Source organism: Henningerozyma blattae, chromosome 4, assembly GCF_000315915.1.
Source record: "Henningerozyma blattae CBS 6284 chromosome 4, complete genome".
NCBI lineage: Eukaryota > Fungi > Ascomycota > Saccharomycetes > Saccharomycetales > Saccharomycetaceae > Henningerozyma > Henningerozyma blattae.
Genome location: NC_020188.1, coordinates 157643 through 172725, shown reverse-complemented (window position 1 = coordinate 172725; position 15083 = coordinate 157643). Strand labels below are relative to the sequence as shown.

Sequence of the window (15083 nt, the reverse complement as noted above, 5' to 3'; positions counted from 1 at the left end):
CTCAAAGTAATATTCAGTCCTCAGTAGTTAGAAATATAATTATATATATAAATAAATTGTAAAATAACCTATAATTGGAAATTTTGAAGGTTTTTTTCAATTGCGAGGCGAGATATATTACATCTGAAATTTTTACAAATGCAATTAGAATGAACAATTATACTTTCCCATTAGCCGACGAGAAGCTATGAAAATTATAACTAGAGAAGAGTGTTGTGTAGAAAGAAGAATGCAAAATAAAATCACTATTAAAAATTACAAATAAGGAGAAAAATGAAAAGGAAAAGGAGGGAATATATAAATGTATAAAAAGATATCGTTTGAAATAGGGAAGTCATGCGAATGCTAGGTCTATCAAGTAATTAATTTTCATGTAAATTAAGTGGGAAAATGGCGTTATTATATCATATATCATGAGAATACGAGCGAGCTCTCTTTGAAGATCGATCTAAAGGTTTGTGCAGTCTATTAAATTCTTTTGATTTTATTTGATTATTCAGTAGAGTAACTGGATCAGCAGTAAATCTTCTTTTCAAATTATTGCTAGAAGATTCTCTATTATTTAGTTCTGTGGTGTTTGAGCTTTTATATTTAGCAATTAATGATTTATCATTTGTATAAATAGGAGATTTACCTTTAAAGGATGAATTTAAGGATTTTGGTATTAACACTCTTGGCAATGGTTGGTCAGGGATTGGTACTGGAGTAGTTGGATTTATATTTGGTGGTAAATTTTCTCTAGAGGGAGACAACTTGGAAGCCATCATTGAATCTTGATTTTCCATTTTTATATTTTGATTATCTAATATTGGAATTTGATCATCTAATATGTTATGTTTTTGGTCATCAAATGTAATTAAATCTTTTGGATACTCAAAAGTGGGCAATTTATTAACTTCAGAATTTTTTTGTAAATTTGGCAAATCTATTTTCAAAGTATTTGAATCGGTTATCGATTCATTTAAACTTGATACTACTCTATTAATCATGTTACTTGTTGCAAAAATGATTTCTGATTGAGTCTTTGATATTTGCTCGTTTTGAGTCTTAAAATAATTAAGAGTAAAATCTTTGAAAGTTTCTATGTTATTTAATGAGATATCCATGGAAGATGAATCTTGTATAACTTTTTCATTAATCTTTAATTTTAAGTCATCTATATTCTGATCCATGGAATTTTTGGTATTATTAATATTATCCAAAAGCATAGTTGATATTGAATTGAAATTGTTATTAAATTTTGAATGATCGAGTTCTTCATATAAATCCCTTGTTGGTTTTATGAATTCATTATAATCAAAATTTTTTATTACTAAGCTTTCCATGGAATCAATATGATTTAAAATTTTTTTCCGTAATTGAATATTTTGATCATCGAAATGATTATCCAATCTGTCAATTGAATTAATATTTGAATTATATAAGTTATCGATGGAATCCATAAGGTGATCTTGATAAATTGTTTGTGATTTTGTTATTGATTGAATAGAATTTTCTAATATGGAATCATCTAATAATTCATTTTGTCTTTGAAAATCATCCAATGAATCCTTTAAATGATTAATCAATTGATTACGTTTTGATGAAATTTCATTTTTAATAAAAGAAGTTAAATTATTGATAATAATTTTAGAATTAATTAATTCATCATTTTTCGATAAAATAATTTCTTTCAAATTTTTAATCTCTATCAATTGATTTTCAATAATGGAATTTTTTTCTGAATTGAAATTGTTTAAAGATTTATTTATTATTTCATTTGAATCCATGACAATTTTATTAAAGATTTTTTCGTTATAAGATTTTAAATTTGTTATATTCATGGAAATTATTTTATTTAATTTTGAAGATTGATCAATTAAATATTTTTTTAAAGATTGATCAAGATTAGAAAGATTAATTTGGAAATTAGATTTTACGTTATCAAAATGATCATGAGAAATTGAATAATAATTTTTTTGGAAATTGTCAATAATATCATTAAAATTTGAAATTTGAATATTTAAAATCGAATCCTTTGTTGTTGAAGAGAATGTGATTAACATTTTTATTAATTCATCAAATAAAGATTTCGAGACTGATTTGAAATTATTATTAAATTTAATTAAAGAATTGTCTATTTGTAATAAATTTTCTTTATTAGAAATTAAATTTGAATGGATTGAGATAAATTGATTAAAAATTTCAATGGAATTATCAAATAAAGAATTTTTTTCATCATTTAAATTTTTAATTATATTATTTTTATTTTGATCAAAATTTTCAATATTATTTAAATATTGGAAAATATTTTGTTTAAAGTTGACAATCAAAATAATTAATTTTAATTTAATGGTTAATAATTGATTTTTTTCCCATTGAGATTTTTTCATATCAGTATTTAATTGTTTATTAATTTGAATTTGTTCCACAAATTTTTTTTTAAATTTAGCAATTTGATTTGTCATATTATTAATCTTTGCATTTTGCTCTTCAATTAAAATTTCATTACTTTTATAATAGTTTAATTTTTCTAATGGGATAAAAATCCCACCAATTTTATCAGTGGAAGTTTGTAATTCTAATTTCAAACGATCTATTTGATTGATATAATCATTTATGAAATTGGAAGGATTTTGGGATTTATTAATTTTAGGATTATTTTTAATAGACATGGCTCTAGTGGCATATTCCAATGTACTTATAGTTTCATCTAAACAAGTCTTTGCAGGAGAGATTGTGGCTATAATACAAGTCTTGGTCATCCCACCCAATGAATCTTGTAAAAGACGAGTCAATTTTGATTCTCTATAAGGTATATGACTATGATGAGAATTTGAAATGCTACTACTACTACTACTATTATTATTATCATTATTGGAACCATGAGTATTATTAGTTTTATCTGATAATGCATTAATGACACGACCCAAGGTTAATAGAGATTTATTAATTAAACCTGTTTCTTGAGATCTCTTAAGCCCCGATTTGGTAATATTTTCAGAGCCCGCAAGATCTACCAGGTTCAATTTCCCAATTTTAATATATTCTTTATTTGTTTGATTATCTAATTTGATGATATTTGTTGTTATGGTAAAGATTGTGTGTGACCTTGATGAAAGATCATTTAATTTTGTTGATTTCACTTTTCTCTGTAAAGAACCTTTCATTAATAAATTTAAACCTTCCATAGCATTTTTAATGAAAATTTCTTGCATACCTTTAACTATGATAGAAGAATCGGAGGAGTCTTTATTATCAAAAATCTTAATGTTAGAAGACACAGAAGGATCATTGGCTGATGACGAACCAGAATTTGGAGGTAAATCTGCATCTGCGGATAATAAGTCCTTGAGTCTTTCATTGTAGAGTTCCAAAAAGGAGATCTTAACAGTGTAACCTTTCACCGAAGTGTTTTTTTGATTAGAAATTGAATCTTCCAATGAGGTAAACAACTGCACGAGAACTCTTGGAATAATACCTGCATGCTCACCTAAAAGAATATTCTTAGTTGAATTCAAATCACCAATTATATTTAAATCTCCAGACATGGTGTAAGTCTTACCTGTACCTGTTTGACCATAAGCGAAAAGCGTACAATTATAACCGTCAATCATCTCTTGAATATAATTATACGCCACTGAATTAAAAATCGATTCTTGATCTGATTCTACACCAAAGACATTATCGAAGATGTATTTATTTTTATTTGTGGAATTTGAGATGATGATTTGATTACCATTTTGACCTAAAGTGGACACAACCACGGAACTTTTTTCATCAATTTCTTTTTGATTACGAGACCTGCATCGAACATACACTTTAATATTTGAATTATGTGTGATTGTTTTCATTCTTGTATGATGCTTTTTTCTAATTTTTTTTTCTTTATTTATATTTAATATCTAATATGATATTATGAATACTATAAATGGATTGACGATATATATTTATTAAACATTAACGCGTTGTTAGTCATTACCCGGAAACACAGAAAAATAGCCGTAAAAAGGAAAAAAATAAGAAAAAAATAAGAAAAAAATAAGAAAAAAATAAGGAAAAAAAGAAAAGAAAAAGTAAAAATTTAAGAATCTTAGATTCATTAATATAGATATACTATTATTAGTGATATGTAATTAATATTACACGGACTGGTATTTTAACAATTGTATAATCAATATTCTACTTATAACGGACCCAACCTTAACCCTCAAACACTATAAACTCTTGCAAAAAAAACAGTAAATCTCAACTCTAACAATCATGTACAGATAATGGGCATATGAAAATTGTATAATGTTAACGATCCTTGTAGATCTCCATTTATACATATCGTAATGAATAACCTCTTGAATGCGTGCCCACATCCGGACATATACCACCCGTGCACCTCCATCTGTCCACCACTCCTCACCCGACCCCACACCACCGTTCTCCACCCGTACCCCGTGCTCTACAAAAAGGTGGTGCCGATCCCGCTGACTAAGGGCACCACGCCATGAATCGTGCGGCGCTACCTCATCACGTGTTACGCCACGTGTCCTCGCTTGTTTCTTGTTTAGGTTCTCTGTTCAAGTTTTGCTTCGCGCTTTGACTTCGGCAGTTTCCGCCCGCTTTGTTGAGAAGATGGATTAGTTTAAACCCGTTTGCTAAGTAAAAGCTAAGAAGGCCAAGTAAGCCAAGTCATCCAACTGAGATTAGATTAATTTTAACTAATTAAACTATTATCAAGAATTATAAAATACACTCTAAATCATCTAAACAGCTTTTTATTTTAAGAAAAAAAATATTAAAAATTAAGAAAGATTACAGTCTTATCTGTACCCCCCCAGCTCTCGCTCCCACGCCCATCACGCCACATCATGGCAGTCCCCCCAGCACCTCACGCCGCGCTGCATACACCTCACGACGATGCACTGCCTGCAGCGACTAACCATAGACCTGTCACTTCGTGCACTCACTGTCGTCAACAGAAGATTCGTTGTAATGCGCTCCAGAAACAACCCCAGCCTTGTACCCGTTGCGCCAAGCTTAATCTTAAATGTAATATCGATCCCAACTTCAAACCTAAAAAGGGTTCACAGTTGAAGTCGTTGAAGGATGAGATTGATCATTTGAAAAGAGCTTTGAAGGCAAAGACCGATCTTTTGGATAGTGCTGGCGTTATCACACAACTTCTACATTATAATCCAGATTCAGATTCTAAATCTAATAGTACAACTACAGCTACAAATGCGGAGGCTGCATGTGCGTCTGCCATCTTTAAGATAAACGATTTCCAAATAGGTTTTACAGCAGCTTCAGAACTTCTTTCCATCTTTAATTCTCGGTTTTTACCTTTCCTCCCCATATTAGAACCAGTCCACAACCCAGTACAATTATACCTACAATCTAAACTACTTTTCTGGTCCATAATACTAGTAGCATCTCTTCATTCAGGTAACGCTACAAATTATTTAAAACTTTCTGGTCTTGTAAGACTTCTCATCAACAAGATCTGTTGGCTACGTACACCTCGTTCTACTCATATCTCCCAGGCGTTACTTATCCTAGCAAACTGGCCCTTGCCAAACCAAAAGATTCTTGATGATTCTTCATATCGTTATGTAAGTTTATCAAGAACATTATCTTTACAATTGGGTCTTCATAGAGGTGGTCAATTTATATCGGAATTTTCTCGTTCTCAAGTAAAATTGAAAAACCCTGAATATTGGAGATCAATCACCTGGAAATCAATTTTTTTCCAAGATTTACTTTGGTCAAGTATCTTGGGCCTTCCTCCTTCTGTAGATTTAGATTATTTGATCTTACAAGATACAAAATCTTGTGATGATCAAGATGATATAAATGGGAAAAGATTCAATTGTTTGCTAGAGTTGGCCAAATTCCAGTTGAAATTATTTAAGAGATTAGGTCAAAATAAAGATGTTCCAGATGGCCTGTTACTTTATCAAAAGAGAGATCTCATCTTAAAAGGAGCCTTAGATGAATTCGATACTCTTTGCGAATCTTTCCAAGATCAATCTCACTTAATCGTGAAAATTTATTCCTCTTATACAAAATTAATCATTTGTGGGTTTGCATTTCTACCTGAAACTTCTTTAAACTTACAATCAAAATTCATTCTTATAGCATATCATTCTTCCACAGAGATAGTAACGAATTTAACAAACTTGATCAAATCATACCCTCTTATTGAATTGCCAATCTATATCAGGCAATCTGCTTCATATGCTTCCATGATTCTTTTCAAATTACAATTCTCCCCATATTTATCAACCAAATATTTCAATTCTATTAGACAATCAATAGTGACTATCCATAGATTATATCGTAATCAATTAAATGATTGGAAAAAATTAATTGAAAATGATATTTCTCGTACTGCAAGTTTATTAGAAAAATTGAATTTTGTCTTAATAACTTTTCCAGAAATTTTCTTGGAAAATAATAAATTCATAATATCAAAGATGAGATCACATCTTACTGGGTCTCTCTTCTATGATTTAGTTTGGTGTATTCATGAGGCAAGAAGAAGACAGAATTTGAAGAAATCAGAAAAAAATTCAACAAATTCAAATCAAAATTCAGATACTGAAAATTTATTAAATTCTAAAAAATTATTTCCATTACCTCTGTATAATCAAATTACAAAGGAGAATTTCGAAAATGTGACAACAACTTCTCCCAATGGTACCACTATAACAAAATTGATCCCTACAAAATTGGCTCTAGATAAGATTGAAAGAGAATTGAATTATGATACAACTACCCCAGTACATAGTACTATTTCAAAACCATTAGAATCTTTCCCACCAGTTATCTTGGAAAAAAATATAGATCCAGATTATAAACAAATTAAAATGATTAATGGTATACCACTGTCAATGTTGGATGAAACAGGCAGTATTGATAAAAATTTATATTTACTTTCTGCAAATACTTCAAATTCAATCAACAACAACGATATATCTTTACAAACAGCAATCAATTTAAATGATCATAATAATTTGAATCCATTTTCTCAATCAAATTCATTAACAAATATAAAATCACCAACTGTGGCAACAGAACCATTATATAATAATGTATCACCAATTTTACATTCCACAGATTTGGACAATTTACATCCCTTTAATGCATCTACACTGTTGAACAATCAAGTCTCTTATACTTCTCATAATCAAAATATTCATGGTATTCATAATCATCATATGAAAAATGATTCTCCATTAACCATTAGTTCATACCCTCCGAGATATAAAAATAAAAATAAATCTCTATTTGCAAATAATCATGGGAACTCCAATTCAAATTCACATCATAACAATAATAACAGTAACAACAAGAATAACAATGGTTATGGTGGCATCCATAATTATCAATCAATAAATCAAAACCAATTTCAAAATAATAATAGAGTGAACAAGGGGAATAATTTACATAATCTTCATAACAATCTAAACAATTTAAATTTCTTCAATCCAAAATCTTATGATCCAACTACTCCAAATTCTCTTTTAAATAATATAAAATTACAATCGTCTTCTCATATTAATTTAACCCATACAAACTCAAATCCTCAATTTAACAACAACAACAAGAATAATAATAATTCAATGATAACTACCACTGATGCAATCACAAATGCAAATTCAAACAACAACACAAATTTAAATACAAATACTAACGCAAACCCCAATACAATAAGTGCAAGCGAAAGTTCAAATTCAAATTCAAATTCAAATTATTATGACTCTCTTTCAATACCTGAATATTCAAGTAATACCCATCCAAGTAATATTATGAGTAATCCTACAATCATCATAAATAATCCTCCTTCCTTAGAATCAAATCTATTAAATTCATCCAATCCGTTGTTAAACAATTCTACCAATCCAAATCCTCAATCTGATTCAAATCCTCCAACTGATCCAAATCCAAATAATGATTCTAACATCATCACTTCAAACATGAATAACCCTTCAGAATTGGATATTTTCTTCCAACAACAAAGTGCAGGTTGGATTGAAGCTGGGTTTAATAGTGATGATTTCTTGGGCTATTTTGACGTAGATATGAATCCAGAATTTTAATCTTGTCTTATTATTGACTCATTCTATTGTTTTGCCTTTTTATCTTTTTTTATTTATAATTTATTATTTATTCTTTTACTAATGTTACTAAAAAAAAAATTACAAAAACAAAATCAAAAAAAAAATAAAAAAACAATAACAACAAAGACATTACTAACATAACGATTACTTTTTTTGTTCCTATTCTTATTGTCATTGCTAATGCAATACTATTAAAAACGATCAACATCTTTTTTTTTAATACTCATATGCCATGTATTATTAATAATAATATTCTCCATTCTTCCTATTTACATGTAACGATATCCAATGTTTTAAAGTTTATTATTTTGTTTTTCATTTTTTTTTCATGTTATATTTTTTTAATTACATTTCCTTATGTCATATATTTTGTTATTGTTTTTGTTGATTTATTATCTATTTATTTATTACCTATCGACTGAAGTTTATTTGAAATATCATTCCATTCTTATGACTATCTTTAGTCTTTAATTTACTACACTTTTTTGTTATGTATCAATATTTTTTATTTATGAAACTCCTGTATTTATTATCTATAAACTACAATATTTAAACGACTATTCAACGCTATTTAAACGACCATTTAACGCTATTTAAACGACCATTTAATGCTATTTAAACACTATTTAATACTCTTCGATACTTCTAAACATTATTTAATAATCGTCAGCCACTGAAATCATGCTTTATATAACAAAAATATGCATTTATTCATACGTAAATACTTCACTAGTATTAGTATCACTTTCAATACGTCATAATCATTTGCCACGACTGCTCCGGCTGTTTCCCGAATACAACTAGAAAAGGGGATTCTTCAAAGATCCTTTCGGGTCTAGGTCGATGAAATTTATCATCATTGAGCAATGGAAATGGAAGAAAGAAAAAGGCACCTATTATCAGTTAAAGAATTCCACAATTAAATATTGCACAAATAGTACTTAATTTTTATTATATAATTATTCGATATCCTTTTCGTTTAACAAGAAGAAAAACTTTATTTTTAACTTTCATCAAACTCTTGTAAAAACCTTTCTTTCTTTTTTTATATTTTATATTTTCTTAATAATTTTTTTTTTTGAATTATTTATTAAATATAAACGAATTTAATACTCCACATTTTGCGTATCTTTATTTCTTTTCAACAATTTCGTTTAATAGACAAAGGGAACACTCCGAGGTTTAAAAATAAAAAATTCACCATTTATTTTAAATTCTTTGTTATATTAATTGGCAATTGAATACTCATCAGTTTATGATTATAGGATATCCTCAACTCACAACTACAGGGCCATCAATATAAAAATAAACCAACAGTTAATAAATCTTTTGAATCATTAATTTGTGTTGGATTGATTTAAAAATATAGAAAAAAAAATTAGGAAGTTAAGGAACATTCATTATAAAAATGATAAAAAGATGGCTGACTATTAGTGGGTCTAGTAAAAAGAAAAACAAGGAGGAAAATGCCTCATCTAACTATAATAAACCTTCATATAACAGCACTACTTCAACAAATACAATTACAACAACTTCGACAAATAATGGCAATTCAAATGAAACTACTTCTAGGGGAAGACCGTATTTGAGTATTGATAGTCAAAAATTCAAAAAATCAAATTCTTTAAACCAATCAATGGAATCAATCCATTCATATAGTGAAAAGCCAATGAATACGTCAACTATAGAAGAAAAAGCAAGACTTCATGAACAAATGTTACATCAATATAACTCTAATCATGCAATGAAAAATAATTCACAACAGTTAAATAGAAATAATGTTAATGCTCAAAATAACTTGCCTACTCAAGTGTCTATCGAATCACCACGATTGTCTCCTTTTGATTCGTCATTAAATGACCATTTTAATAAACGGTATTCTCATAGTATTGGTAATAACATAAACAACAGTAACATGAATAATAGTATTGATATAACTGATAATTCTTATTTAAATGTTAATGACGATACTGCAATTGATAAATCTACTCCAACAAAATCTAATTACATAGATTATTCGGATATTAATAACAAGATATCAAATACGGTTTATCCGCATATAAATCATAAATATACTGATGACGATGATGGTGTTGTTGATGCTAAAAATATCCAATTGAACAATAAAGTTAATGAAGTAAGTTTAAATGATAAAGTTAATGCCGCTGCAAGTTTAAATAATAAAGTTAATGAATTAAGTTTAAATGATAAGGTTAATGAATTAAGTTTAAATGATAAGGTTAATGAAGTAAGTTTAAATGATAAGGTTAATGAAGTAAGTTTAAATAGTAAAGTTAACGAATTCAGCTGGAATAATGTTGGAGATAACTTAAATAACACCAATACTGGTTTTAATAAGGCCCATACTGATAGTTTGAGCAAATCTAATGGTGTTAATTTAAATAGTCATTCTCAAGCAGCTACTATTACCCAAACCCTTTCTTCTACAGCTATAGAGCCATATACTCTTCACCAGACTACAGATAACAAAAATATTCCCAAAGAAAATCCTATGGAACCAATTAGGCCAGCTCAAAATGGTTACCAAAATCCAATTATTACACCTCAAAAGCAACCTGATGTAGAGGCTCATGATTTTCAAAATAAACAAAGATCCTATTCCCAAACATCAATTACTCCTACAACGAAATTCGAAAGTCCTAATTCTAAAATTACTACTACTCAACAAACGAAGTTTATTAGGCCTGAACTAAATGTGCAACATACAGTACCTCTAATTCAAACTTCAGCATACCATTCATCACCCAAAGCAAGCACAAATCCCTTTCACTCTTCTAATATTGAATCGGCTCAAATAAATACTCCTTCAATGATAAATACCGAAAGATCAGCTTCAATAATTCCCACTATTACAACAATTGATCATAACCATTCAGCATTACAACCAAGGACAAATCCTTTAATCCCATTTGGTGATGGTTCAAATAAAGTATTTGGCTATGAGAATTTTGGTAATACTTGCTATTGTAATTCTGTATTGCAATGTTTGTATAACATGACTAATTTACGTACTAATATATTACAGTTTCCACCAAGACCAATATCAACAAATGAAAACATGAATTCCAGCCATAATAATAATAGTAATAATAATAACACTCAAATATTTAATAGACATAGAAAAAATGAAATGAAGGGGAAGACCCCAAGAATATTTACCGAGGCAAGTTTTGATAAAAAAAATAATGCTAACAATAATAGTAATAGTAATAGCACTGATAGTCATAAGAATCAAAATGATGCTTCAACCTCTAATTCGAAAGATCATCCTAGTACAGCTAGCACACAAGTTTTATTAACTGCAGATACTATTATTACTGAAACAGCAACAAAGAGAGGACATGTTATTGTTGGTAGAGCCGATAAAAAATTGTTCCATGATTCCCACAATAATACACCAGTTATACTTACTGCTCCTCCTAATGCAGTTATAGCTGATAATACAAACTCTACAATTATTAGTAACACGGAAAACAATGGTAATATGCAGAAAGAAAACAACGGTTCCGCACAATATACAGGTACTACCATAAATTCTACCATCAGTAAAACTATTTCAACACAAACATCATCATCTATTTATAATTGGGATCATGATGAAAGATTACCAAGTGAATCAAGAAAGAAAACTGCATTGATTAGAGGGCCTGTACTAAACATTGATCATTTGTTGAATGAATCAGGTAAGTCAAACTTATATAATGGGTTGAAAGATATATTTGAATGTATCACTGAAAATCATTATTTAACCGGTATTGTTTCTCCTGTAGAATTTGTGGAAATTCTTAAAAGGGATAACATTCTCTTCAATTCAAGAATGCATCAAGATGCACATGAATTTTTAAACTTTCTATTAAATGAATTAAGTGATTACATGATAAAATGTATTAATGAAGAAAATTTAAAAAAGACTATTGCAAATAACCCTAACACTGATACTCATAATACTTTGACTCAATCTCACACATCAAATAACCAACAAGAAGAGGATAACAACTTACCACGAATGTCCGATTTTATTTCAGATTTATTTAGAGGTACATTGATCAATAAAACCAGATGTTTAACTTGTGATAATGTAACTTCACGTGAAGAACCATTTTTGGATTTTCCAATTGAAGTTAAGGATGATACTGAGACAAATATTCAAACTGAATTAAAAAGTTACCATCAAAGAGAAATGTTAAATGGTTCAAATAAATTTTATTGTGATGAATGTGGTGGTTTACAAGAGGCGGAAAGAATAGTGGGATTAAAACAACTTCCGAAGACTTTATCATTACATTTGAAAAGATTCAAATACTCTGAAGAGCAAAATTGCAATATTAAATTATTCAATAAAGTTAATTATCCCTTATATTTAGACGTATCTTCTAGTTTTAATCCAAATATTAATAAGAGATATGAATTAAATGGTATTGTCGTTCATATGGGTGGTGGTCCACAGCATGGCCATTATGTTGCTATTTGTAAAAATGATAAATTTGGTTGGTTATTGATGGATGATGAAACGGTTGAAACTATTAGTGAAGAAACTGTGTTAAGGTGTAAAGGTGATTCGAAAGATTTAACAACTGCATACGTTTTATTTTATAAAGAATGCACTCCTCTAAATTCATCCGAAGAGGAAGAAAAGCAATTCAAAGAAGAAACTAAGAAGAGAATTGATGATAATATCAGACACCTAGTTACAGTCGATAAACATATGAGAGAACGCTTAAAGAAAAAATCAGTTGCAAGCGTCCATAGTTCAAGTGATGATGTTGATGAAAAGATACTGATGGTTAACGGTAATGGTGGTACTGCGTTAACCTCTAATAATGCATCCAATAGTCCAAATCCTAACGTTAAGCAAACTAAGAGAAAATCTAGATTATTGAGCTTTTACAAAAAATCTAAATGATTTATCAAATTATACATCATTATTTTTTTGATCATTTAAGACTGCATACAATATTGACTTTCTTGGCTTATGTGGTGTTTAGTTAACATGCATAGAATATATATATAGTCATCTCTATATATTATAATATACCTCGTAAAATATTGAGACATTTTCCTTCTTGAAGATACTATTTGCTTTTACTACATGGCAAAGTTTGTTATAAAAAACATTGCGAAGGCGAGTAAGTAGTAAACATTATACACACTGGTATGCTTATGCATCCATCAATATTTGTATTCAAACAATGAATGATTTATTTATAGTTACAAAGTGAAAGTACGTCTAGATATTGTCATAATAAAAAAAAAATGCAAATAATTCGGATATATATAATTATATAATAGTTGACAAAATTGGCTTACACAGGAGCGTTAGTAAATAAATATGAAACAGATTCCCCGTTATGTAATCTTCTAATAGCTTCAGCTAAAGTTGGACTAATATCAATTTGATCAACAATAGGTAAATCGATATCAACTGGGACTGTATTTGTACAGACAATTCTTGATAATCTACTATTTTGTAATTTTTCTCTTGCGTTGCCTGAAAAAATACCATGAGTAACAATAGCAATAACTTCTTTTGCACCATTATCTAATAAAGTATCACAAGCTTTTACCAAAGTACCACATGTATCAGCCATATCATCTATTAATAGACAAGATTTGCCTTTAACGTCACCCACCAAAACCATTCTAGAGACTTCATTTGCCTTTTGTCTTTCTTTGTGAATCAAAGCAAAATTCAAATCTAATTTATCAGCTAATGATGCAACTCTCTTTGCACCACCTGCATCAGGAGAAACTAAAATAGCATTATTAATATCTGTCTTTGTCTTTATATAATTCAACACACTTGGTTCAGCATATAAATTATCGACGGGGATTCTAAAAAAACCTTGGATTTGAGAAGCGTGTAAATCCATTGTTATAATATGATCACAACCGGCTGTTTGTAATAAATTGGCAATCAATTTAGCTGTAATAGCCGCACGAGATTTATCCTTTTTATCCTGTCTTGCATATGGGAAGTTTGGTAAAACAGCAGTAATTCTTCTCACAGAAGCAGTTTTACAAGCATGGATTAAGATTAGCAGTTCCATTAAAAAATCATTAATCTCTTGTTCACCTATTCCTGTTTGAATAATGTAAACGTCTTCATCTCTTATACTTTCACCAATTGTTACAGAGGTTTCTTTATTAGAATATTGATAAACACCAATTTTAGATAATGGGATGGATAAATTCTTAGAGATTAAAAGTGCTAATTCTGGATGAGCATTACCTGCTAATAATTTAATATTATTAGCAGACATATCGCCTGTATTTTGTTCCATGATGCCGAGATATTTATTTGTTAGGTACTAAGTAGGTAAAAAATATAACTTAAATTAATAAATGTGGCTATATCTATTGAAAATATTCATAAACTTGTTAACCTTATACCTTTGCGAGACTTTATTGTCTTTCTATAGAAAGTATACATATATATTTAATTTAAATCGATGAATAATTTTTCAAGTATTTTCACGACTAGCTCATCACCCGAGAAATTTTCAGTTCCAAAAAGGGCATTTCAATTTCAGAACTGGATAAAGATTTACTCGGAGTTACTATAGGAAATAGTAGTAAGAAAAACGTTCGACAAGCTACTAGAATGCTGCTTGTGAATAACTATATTATATTTATTATCAATTATTAAGATTTATTTTGACAAAAAAATAACAAATTTATCCAATATCAGGGATGGAGGAATTGAATTATTGTTAACTCTCCTCCAGTGGTGAGCTATTGGAGAAGGAAAATGCAGGACCCTAGAAAAAAAATATAAATAAATACTTGAATAATTTTATGTAGTACAGTGATATATAAACGTTAAAATCAATTACTATTCTTTCTTTTTGAAGTTATCTTTTTCTACATTTATCACTTTGTACGTAGCATGTGACTTTTTAGAAAGTTACTGCGGCTGTTTTTTAGAACTGTTTACTGGGCTTTTCTTTTTTCTTCTCGGTATTGTCT

At 28.9% G+C, this 15083-nt stretch overlaps 4 protein-coding genes across 4 annotated transcripts; 2 read left to right on the top strand and 2 right to left on the bottom strand.

Annotated features, from left to right (window-relative positions):
• Positions 1–404: 404 nt before the first annotated feature.
• KIP1 (Kip1p) lies at positions 405–3833 on the bottom strand (the record flags this gene model as incomplete). The annotated part of the gene is made up of 1 exon (XM_004180042.1): positions 405–3833. One exon carries the CDS (start codon positions 3831–3833, stop codon positions 405–407), a length of 3429 nt encoding a protein of 1142 aa, XP_004180090.1.
• Positions 3834–4841: 1008 nt separating this feature from the next.
• Positions 4842–8075, top strand: SEF1 (Sef1p; the record flags this gene model as incomplete). The annotated part of the gene is made up of 1 exon (XM_004180041.1): positions 4842–8075. The coding sequence occupies one exon, from the start codon at positions 4842–4844 to the stop codon at positions 8073–8075; it is 3234 nt and encodes a 1077-aa protein (XP_004180089.1).
• A 1429-nt stretch (positions 8076–9504) lies between these two features.
• Positions 9505–13020, top strand: TBLA0D00620 (uncharacterized protein; the record flags this gene model as incomplete). Its single annotated transcript, XM_004180040.1, has 1 exon — positions 9505–13020. The coding sequence occupies one exon, from the start codon at positions 9505–9507 to the stop codon at positions 13018–13020; it is 3516 nt and encodes a 1171-aa protein (XP_004180088.1).
• A 400-nt stretch (positions 13021–13420) lies between these two features.
• PRS2 (ribose phosphate diphosphokinase subunit PRS2) lies at positions 13421–14377 on the bottom strand (the record flags this gene model as incomplete). Its single annotated transcript, XM_004180039.1, has 1 exon — positions 13421–14377. One exon carries the CDS (start codon positions 14375–14377, stop codon positions 13421–13423), a length of 957 nt encoding a protein of 318 aa, XP_004180087.1.
• Positions 14378–15083: the final 706 nt, after the last annotated feature.